The following is a 10,648-nucleotide window of genomic DNA, read 5'->3' as shown; positions in this document are numbered from 1 at the left end:
TTTGACGATAATTGTTTTCACCATATTCCTCTCGATATATTTTTGGACTCGATCAGGGAAAGTAATAGATGGTACACTTTATACTATCTTTGTGGTCTCGTCCCCCCTGAAGATGGAAATCCTCCTTCATTCTATCAACTTGAAACGACCCCGATGAATTCCCCAACAATGTTGATTTTTACAAAGCCTTAGGCTCACCCGAAGATTGTACCTTCCTACCATTCTCATCCACCATCGGATCTTCCGTATCCAATGGTATTTTTGGTCTCCTCCTTACCTTCTTCGTTGCCCGACCAATGCCACTACTGGAACCTGCTATATTCACACCCTCCACGAAGGCCAACGTCGACATCGTCTCGCTTGTCCTTGTTCAAAGTGTTATTGTTTTCTTTTACAATAATTCAATCTTTAACCATATATGAAATACCATATGATTTTTGTTTTCCTATGAAACTTAAGTTTTAATAGTTGGGTTATTTTATTATGTTAGTTTTTTGTCTTATATTTGTTTTATTTGTTTCGTTTTAACATAACTTATGAGTTATTTAATTTAAGTTCCTTTTATTATTTAAAATAAAAAAATCTAATAAAAAGTGATAAGTGGCACTATATAATTGGAACATGTGTCAACTTGTATTAGAAATTAACATTGTTAGTCAAAGGTGCAATAAAGATAGATGGAATAAAAAGTTAAGATACCACGTTAGACAAATAGAAAGTGTAAGTACCGCATTGAAAGATTTGATAAAGTACAGAAGTGTTTCTGCCATTAACCCAAAAATCAATTAAGCCTAATATTAATCAAGGAAGCCCTTTGACCAACAATATTCACCTTTGACCATTAAAATGCTAATGTGATCGTTAATAGCTGCTGAGTGGCGGTCCATGTAAACCATCGTAGTGCCATGTTGTCAAAAATAAAAATATTTTAAATTATTTAAAAATTATAATTCTAGAATGAAGTTGGACAAATAGTTGTCTAAGATCATTTGAACTGAACAATTATTTGTTTAGGTTAATTTGAATGTAATTTTAAAATTTTAAAAAATTAAAATTTTTACAAAATATTATAAAATATTAAATAAATTTTAAAAATTCAAAAAAATAAAATTTATTTAAAAATTAAGTGTAGAATGAATATAAAAATATGGTTGCCTAGATTTATTTGCATTTGGACAAAATATGTCCAAAACTCAATCCCGATAATTTTTTAAAATTATTAAAATTTTAATAATTTTTACATTATTGATTGATGTAGGATATTTGGTTAAATATATATATTTGTTAAAGAAAATAAAAAACTAAGCGAATACTTATTAAAGAAAAACTAGAATATATATATATATATATATATATATATATATATGTAATTTAGCTGAATTGACTGGGTTGAGTGGGTTTAAATTGACTTGTTTAGCAAAAAGAAGAAAGATTAAATGTAGTTTTGTGGGGTTTCATTTAAACAGTAGAGAGGATAAGAAATAAAATTATTTTTAATAAGTTTTGCAAATATAATTGTTTTATATTCTTTAACAAATCTAAAAACTTGTGTAAATAATAATGAAAATTTTGGCACATAGTCTAATAAGCTAAAAGGAATATATATATATATATATATATATATATATATATTAAGATTTGGTATTTGAATGTGGGGTTGGTTTTGATTAGAATTAAAATGAACATGATTAAAGAAATAGAATAATGTAAATATAGAAACTTAGAAAAGAAATTAGAACCCACTTCCAATATCTGTAATAATAAATAAACTTTTGCTATTATTAAAACTTTTGCTACACTCTTTTAATGCCATCATTTTTAAGGATTTAAATCTCAATTATTGCATTCTTTAAAATAAATACCCTAAACATGATTGAAGCATATACGTACTCTTGCTTTAAAAAGAAATTTTAAACATATTTGAATAATAATAATAATAATAATAATAATGTATATCAAAAGTATCCACATATTAAATAGTTAAAATAAAATAAAATTCCAGTTAATAAAGAAAATAAAAAGACATTTTTAGTTAACAAAGAGCTGTCTGATGTTCTTAATCCAACCAGCAACCATTTATTTAACATCTTTAAAATTCTTTTGACAAATGTCATTCTCAAATTTTACGCTACATTAGGGTTTATTTTTATTACAATTTTATAAAATCCATCTACCGTCCCATTTTTCCACCCTTTAGGATTTACTCACATTCATGTCATAAAATGGGTCATATATAATATTACTATGATATTTCCTCATTTCAGCTATATCAAAAAACATAAAAACAAACAAAAAAAAAATAAAGGCCTGTAATAAGAAAGATATTATTATTAACTCGAAATTTGTGTTGTAAGATTTGATCGAAAAACCCACTTCCCTTGATTTCAGAAAACCTTTGGCAACCTATCAAAAACTGGAAATCCCAGATTTACTCCTTTTTGATCGTCCAACTGCATTTGACTTCAATTTGTGTGGCGCCGCCCCAAGAGTTGGCGGCTTCTTCTTCTTCCTCTTCCTTTTTTTTTTTTTTTGAGTTGTATAATTGTTTTCTAAGTAATGAAGGTATAATTTTTTTTTTTTTGGCTTGATTTATGTAAAGATTGATGAGAGAAGTGAATTGGGGTTGTTGATAAAGGAGACAATGACTGGAGGGTCATTGGGGATTCGTTCTGGGAGTTATGGTTCTTTGGATAAACAGCTTCAAAACAGTGTTTTGTTGCCAATTCAAGTGCCTTTAGCGACAAGAAGTAAGCCTTCTAAAGTTTTCAAGGAAAAGGAGACATTGGTTCATTGGATCTGTAAGCTTGCTGGGCGTAAAAAGGTTGGAATGTTGCTCCTTTCTGTAATCTCTGCTGCTGTTTTTGTTTGGGTCGTGTATGTTGGCAAAGGTTCGTTCATTCCCCCCCCCCCTTTATTTCTCTTCATTATTGGATTGTTGTTAGTGAATTTTAAAAATCAAGCTCTGATAGTTTGAATACATACTGTATTTACCTTGTGGTTGGACTTGGATTTTATTTGTCAAGTTTGGTTTAGTGTGTTTGAATTAAGAATTAGGCATCTAGATGTTGGCTCACTGAACTAAATTGAGCTGAGAATTTTGTGTCTGCCCACTTTTTGTTGAGGGAAATGATGCTCAATTGAATGACTTTTTCTTTCTTTCCAAACTTGGATGAATGTTAGATCTTACTTACTGGCTCTTTTGAGTTTTGGACTTGTAGCTGCTAATTCAAAGGGATTATGGGGGTGTTTTCAGGTGAATACCAGGATAGTGACAATGTTCGTAAGGTGAACGATAGCTTACCGATTAATAATTCCGGATTTCCCCTGATATATGAAGTGCAAAGTGTCAAAATAGACAATTGGACATCTTTAGTTGCCAGTGACAGTGTTGAAGGAACTGAAGTTAGAAAAATGCCTCCTCCTCCTCCTTCATATTTTCTCGGCTACACTCTTCCTCCGGGGCATCCATGCTACACTTTCAGTTTACCCCCTCCACCAGCAGACAAAAAAAGAACAGGACCACGTCGTAAGTTTTTGATTTAGTATTTTGACATTGCTAAGTTTCATGCCCTCTTATTGAGATTAGTTTTTTTGAGTTTTCTCGGTTGTTTATGATGATTCAGCTTGTCCCGTATGTTACCTTCCTGTGGAAGAAGCTATTGCTTTGATGCCTAAAGTCCCATCATTTTCTCCGATTCTTAAGAATTTAACATATATTTATGAGGAAAACTTAAATAAAGACAAGGAATTTGGAGGTTCAGACTTTGGTGGATATCCTACTTTGAAGCAACGGGATGATTCATATGACATAAGAGAGTCGATGAATTTGCGTTGTGGGTATGGTTTACTCTTCTTTTTTTTTTTTTTTTAAGGGTTTAAAAATGAATATAGTTTGGTATTCTTTTATCTTTTGAATCATATTACTAGTTTGCTGATTTAGTACTTTTGATCCATGTGCATTGTACATTTGCCAGATTTGTCAAAGGAAGCAAACCTGGCCGTGGGTCAGGGTTCGACATCAATGATGATGATCTTCTCAAGATGGAGCAATGTCATGGAGTTGTTGTTGCATCAGCGATATTTGGTATCTGAAACTGTACTATATGTTATCTTATTGTTCAGTTTCTATGTCTGGGTCAAATGGATTTTTATTGAATAACCTGATTCGTTTTCAGGAGCTTTTGATATAATACAACAGCCAAAGAATATTAGCGAATATTCCAAGCAAACTATCTGCTTCTACATGTTTGTTGATGAAGAAACAGAGGCTGATTTGAAACTGAATAGTGGTTTGGATGAGAGCAAGAAGATCGGAGTATGGAGAATTGTTGTTGCCCATAATCTTCCTTACACTGATGGAAGGCGCAATGGAAAGGTAAATGTTCAAAATACACACAATGTCATTCGAGTTTAGATCAGAATTAGAGAAATCGAGATTTTAGTAGATTACAATGAATATTATCCTCATTACTAGATCCCTTCCATGAGCATCAGACAAAGAGAAAGAAATTGAGATAATGCATCAACTTGATACCTTTTGACTCGTGTTATGCTTGTAACAGATCCCAAAGCTTCTAACGCACAGGCTATTTCCAAATGCTCGTTTTTCTTTATGGATTGATGGAAAACTTGAGCTCATTGTTGATCCTTATCAAATTCTTGAGAGGTACTTCAGAATTCTATCCAGGTTCTGTTGGAGTTACATTTTGTGATTACTCTCACAAATACTGCGATGATCGAAGTTTGGGCCTGTTGTTTGTTAATACTAACTGTTTTAAGTGTTCCTTACAGGTTCTTGTGGAGAAAAAATGCTACATTTGCAATCTCTAGGCATTATAAACGCTTTGATGTTTTTGATGAAGCCGAGGCAAATAAAGCTGCAGGCAAATACGATAATGCCTCCATCAATTTTCAGGTCAATTTTTATAAAAAGGAGGGTTTGACACCATATTCTGAAGCTAAACTTCCTATAACAAGTGGTACGGTGTGAGATACTTGCTCGTATTTATCGTGTTTGATTGTGTTTCATTTAGCTTTAATGAATGTTTGCTTTAATGACTGGCTCTTCAGATGTTCCTGAAGGATGTGTAATAATAAGGGAACATGTTCCTATGAGCAACCTCTTTACTTGTCTTTGGTTCAATGAAGTCGACCTTTTTACTTCAAGAGACCAAATTAGTTTTTCGACAGTGAGGGATAAGATTGCGGCAAAGACAAATTGGACTTTGAATATGTTCTTGGACTGTGAAAGGCGTAACTTTGTCGTTCAGGTATTCATCTTTTCAGTAATATGGTTAAGTGATTTAATGCTGGAAATTTAACAAATGAATTCTTTTTTGTTTTCTGAACTTTCAATTATAACCAAGGATAAGTGTCTATTGAACCAAAATTTATTTGTTTGTTGTTATCTTCTTGATGCATAATTACTGCCATAAATTGAATCCTTATTAAATATCCGAAATTTCAGGTGCTTGTTGACTCTCCAAACCTTCTAGTTTTTCCTAGTCTTACCTCACTATTGATAAGACCATGTTTTGGACTTGTTTCTGTTCTTCTGCATACCGTGTTCAGATTTACTAGAACCCGGAATCTTATCACCAAATTTCAAATTGAGCAAAATCTTGAAGCGAACCTACTTTTCTTATTGCATTATTTGTTATTTGCAGAAATACCATAAGGATGTTCTAGCGCATATGGCTCCAACGACTGTTTACCCTCCACCTCAACCGCTACGTTCGGCCAACAAACCACCTGGGAAATTCGCAGTTGAAATTTCAGGTGAAAATATTATTCTAAAAGCTCCATTCCGGAACATCTTACCAAGACGTGGAAGAGATAAGAGGTCCGATTCTAGGCGTCAACGCAAAGTCAGCAACGAAATTATTTCGAGTTGAAGTGTTGAGTCTAATTGCACTACTTTTCGCCTCTTCAAGTTTCAGAGACATTCATCTCAGATCTTCCAAGACGATGCAAACAGTGTTGTAAGTTTTGTTCCATAAAAACTACAGTCAGTTCAACTTCTTTCACCTTTTTGGCTGCTATCTAACTTTTGGCAATTGTCTATTTTGATCCATTTTTTGTTGTATATATACATATTAAACATAGTTTTATATATATTATAAAAATGGTCAGCCATTTTGCTGTTTCATTGTATTGGGACTAAAATTTTAGCAAAAATCAATGAGAATTCACATAGGTATTCATCTCCCCCTTGTTCTAGTTTTCACTTTCTTTACCATTTTTGTATTTGGATTCTCTTTTGTATTTGTGTTGCATTCATATTATATATTTTTGCCCTCTTCAGCTAGATTTTTTTATCATGCCAAAATCTTTCGTGTACATGGATTGAGTCCGATATAACTTAGATTTAATGTGAATCAGATTAAGTTTAATGACTCATTTACTTTCCAAAAATAATATTTCATTTAAAAAAAAAAAACTTAAAATGCTAAATAAGTTGTTATAAAATAATTTTAAAAAAATCAGTTAAGCTTTTCATTGAAGACGGCCACTAATTGAGCCAATTGAATCATGAATTGTAGTCAACTGAACTCATTGAATTGTTTTTACCGAAATCTATGGATTGCGTCGGATTTCACTTAGATTCAATGTGAATCTATTTGAGTTTACTGACTCATTTACTGTTCAAAAATAATATCTCATTTTAAAAGCTACTATTATTTTGATCCGATAAAAATTATTTTATTCAAGATTCAGTGCCAACAAAAATAAAATTTATACATAGAACAAGTAATTAAAAATAAAATGTTTTTTTTAAATTAAAGATTAAAACTATCAAAAGAAATTTTTAAAGGTAACATTTGAGAATTTGGATTTGGATTTCAAAATAGTGTAAATTGAATAGAAAGATTCATTATCATTTCTAAAATCCATGAATTTGTTAGAAGTTTGTTTAGTAATGAATTTGAAATCCTTAAAATATTTTTGGATACAATAAACTCATATTTTATACTTTTCTAATATATATTAGATTGAATCTCAACTAATTTGTCTACTTCATTCTTACCATAATAATTGAAACTCAAATCCAAATTTTCAATCGAAACAAAATACAATTTAAGAAAAAAACTAATATGATAAGAATCTAGTGAAAGACGAAATATAATTTAATTCAAATGCAATAGAAAAGGAAAAAAAAACCATGGTCAGTGAAAGGTATCATAGTCAAGAAATAATAGCTTTAATAATTTGATTGCTCATAGCATAAAGGAATGAAACAGAAACCCTAATTTATTTTTATTTTTTTTTAAAATTGTAAACTTGTGGTAATGCTTAAAAGATGTATTTGAAAAGAGTAGAGCCGTGTTTTAAGAACAATGTTTAGGAGAATTATATTTCCACAAAGATTGTTATTTGATTAAAGAGTCTTATGGGTAATAGGACCAATTAGCATATATGACAGTGAGGTAATCGTTTTGATAATCAAATGATCCTCACAAACACGTAATGTTTGTACATGTTTTGTTGTTCATGTGAGCACTATTGAACTCTTAACGTTTAGCATGTAGTTGTTATCGTATGCGTGTTATAGCTAAATTTCACGCAACTGTTTTTGTGAAGAGTTGTAATGACTTTTCAAAGTCACAACCTCTCTTTATATGTAATTTTCTTTGTTGTTATATTTCTGTAACACTTAGAGTTGAATCTCATGTTCATAACTAGGGTTGGCCATAAAGTGCTTACATAAGGTTATCTTGGTGTAAGAATTATATGTTTGGCTAGAATGCTTAGTCGTATATGGTGAGATGTTATATCAAATAGTGAATGTTGGTGTTGATGTTTGATGGATGATAGTATAATAATGACATGCATTCAAATCGTTTAAGAATGAATAGATGAATTAAGTGTTAAAATTGTTTAGGACCAATTTTCTTTTTGGCTAAAATGTATAGGACGAATTTAGAGACTTGCATAGGTAGTTGGAGTGTTCCATAAAGTTTTTAAGGGTTTTCTTGCAAGGTAAATAACTTAGAAAAGCTTAATTTTGGTTGTACCGTGCTTAGTTATAAGTACCTATGGGTGGGGAAGCCCGTAACCAATTTAGTGAAAAAGGGGAGTTGAGTATCAATACCTAAACTCTAAGTATAGATACCTTATACCCAAGTATTAATACTTGGCATGAGGGTATCGATACTTATAAATGTTTAACCTAAATTAGGAAAACAAGAGACCTTGGTATAGATACCCAAGCTTTGGGTATCGATACTTTCTGGTAGAAGTGTTCAAACGGTCGATTCGGTAAATACCCGAATCGAATTACTATTAATCGAATTACCCAAAATGTAAAAATTGTTAACTGTTATTCAAACCGAAGTTTTTTTTCAAATACATAAATTGAACCGAGATATTTCAGTTAATTCGTTAACCGAAATTCATATGTTTTTCCTTTTTGGTTAAAATAAGTATAAAACATATAAAAAGTACATTGCTAATGTTCTTTTTTTTTATTTAATAGTTCAAAAAACTTTAAATAGAGGTGAAAATAACAAATAAGACATTAGAAACACTACATAAGTCTTGAAAACTATAAATGTTTCGGTCAATTGGTTAATTTGGTTAATTACACGGTTTCAAACCGAATTAACCGATAACCAAAATTCCAAAAAGTCATTAATCGACCTTTGACCAAACTAAATTCGACCACCAACCGATTAGCCGAATTAGATCTGTTCAGTCGGCTAATTCTATTTTAACCAAACTGTAAACACCTTTACCTTCTTACTTAAGGGTGTTGATGCCCTTTCAAAAAGCATTAATACCTAAAGCTTAAATTTGGAAGATAAGTTTTATTTGTTGGAATATATGTGACAGCCCAAAATTGACCCTAGTCGGGAAGTGGTTTCGGGACCACTAAACCGAGTCACCGAAATGTTTGAACATAATATTTATTGTCTAGAATATGTATTTACGAATGTATAAAAATTTCAAGCTTCGGTTTAGTCGATTGCATGTGAATTCAGTTAGTAGGACTTGTATGTCACTTTTGAAAAATGATAGGCTAATCTATAAGGACCTAATAGTACATGTAGTCAAAAGGAGGACTTGCATGTCAAAATCCCCCAAGTGCTAGTGGCCGCCATGACAAGGAAGCATGGGCAAGACATGTCATGAAACATGTTGGGTGAGTGTTTTATGTTGAAATAAATAAAATAAGGTGCATGAGTAATAAAAAAAAGTGTGTGTGTGAAGGCTTTCCTCCCTCCCCATTGCCGTGCAAGTGAGAAAAAAAAAAAAAAAAAAGCTTTGTTCATCTTTTTTTCCATCCTTTTGGCCGAAAATCTCAAGGGAGAAGAAAGGGTCATTGCTCATGGTTGGTTTGGAATAGGTTGGCCATCCTTGTAGCTAGATTAAGGTATGTTTAATATGGTGCCATGAGATTCATGCATGTTCTTAGTTGCTAGTTTTAGTTCTAATTAGTCCATGATTCAAAACCTTGCTATGTCATGGGGATGATAGTATGAAATGAAAATTTGAGATAAGTAAGGTTAAATTTGATTTGGTAAAATCGGCCATATGGGTGTATATGTTTGTAAAAATATATTTTCTTTGTTAACTCCTTACAATCGGTTGTAGGAGTAATATTGGCTTATAAGGTTGAGTTGATTCATGATGTTGTATGTTAGGATTAAAATACTTGAGACTAGATTAGCTTAATGGTGACCATGCATTCGGCCTTGAAGCATTAAACAAATGTTGGTTGAGATTTTGATATTTTGAACAAAGATAGTTGTGAAATGGGGTGAAAACCATTAAGTTATACACATAAAAATCCAGCAAGAAGATTAAACTACTAAATGTATTCATTTTAGATCAAGACATCAAAGAGGGAGAACCAAGCAAAGGCAAAGCAAAGATAATCGAGTAGTAGATTGGGAATCATTTCATCCGATATAAGGTAAGTCATTAAGCACTTATTTGTACTAATTTAAAGGGTCGTAATGTCCAAGTAATGATGCTGAATGGAATGGTAGAATATATATATAAACATGTATGTATGTGGTGATAAAAATATTGAATTGAAAGAAAAGAGGTGAGATGTATTGAATGATCGGTTTCGGCACTAAGTGTGCGGGTGTAAACATTTATAATCACAAATTGGCACTAAGTGTGCGGGTTCAAATTATACAGCACTAAGTGTGCAAGTTTGATTATATAGCACTAAGTGTGCGAGTTCGACTATTAAGCACTAAGTGTGCGGGCTTATTGCACATCCTCTAATAAACGTACATGTTCTATGTGCGCGGCCTTACCGAGTCAATCATGGACAGCGGTACGAGTAAACACCTTGAGCTCATGAGGAATGGACATTTTATTTATATTTGGAATTTTGGTTTGGTAAGTCTTGATCTATGTGGTGATTATGCTCGAAAATAAATGCATGCAATGTCATATGGCGTAATGTATGAAATATCAAGTAGGGCTTGGTATGTGACCAAACCGAAATGCCTAAAGAATTATAGTACCGTTTGGGGTGTGGATGGAGGATTTTAATCCGCATTAATTATTTTATTTTATGGTATATTATTACTGAACGGCAATATAATGCTTATGGCTTACTGAGTTATATACTCACCCGGTGTTTGCTTGTCGCCATTTTAGGTTTCTCGGACTCGTCCTTTTTGCGTGC

General features: G+C 32.0%; 1 protein-coding gene across 2 annotated transcripts; it reads left to right on the top strand.

Moving 5' to 3' along the window:
- Positions 1 to 2,086: 2,086 nt before the first annotated feature.
- LOC108484062 (probable hexosyltransferase MUCI70) lies at positions 2,087 to 6,208 on the top strand. 2 transcript variants are annotated; one of them, XM_017787690.2, is made up of 9 exons: positions 2,087 to 2,888; positions 3,254 to 3,526; positions 3,624 to 3,837; positions 3,975 to 4,084; positions 4,176 to 4,375; positions 4,563 to 4,666; positions 4,792 to 4,979; positions 5,071 to 5,270; positions 5,667 to 6,208. In XM_017787690.2, exons 1-9 carry the CDS (start codon positions 2,642 to 2,644, stop codon positions 5,892 to 5,894), a joined length of 1,764 nt encoding a protein of 587 aa, XP_017643179.1. In that variant the 5' UTR covers positions 2,087 to 2,641; the 3' UTR covers positions 5,895 to 6,208. The 2 variants fall into 2 exon arrangements, with proteins under 2 accessions (XP_017643179.1, XP_017643180.1); XM_017787691.2 differs by having other exon boundaries at positions 2,687 to 2,821.
- Positions 6,209 to 10,648: the final 4,440 nt, after the last annotated feature.

Source organism: Gossypium arboreum, chromosome 6, assembly GCF_025698485.1.
Source record: "Gossypium arboreum isolate Shixiya-1 chromosome 6, ASM2569848v2, whole genome shotgun sequence".
NCBI lineage: Eukaryota > Viridiplantae > Streptophyta > Magnoliopsida > Malvales > Malvaceae > Gossypium > Gossypium arboreum.
Note: the sequence above shows the minus strand (reverse complement) of the source record. Positions and strands in the feature narration are given on the sequence as shown.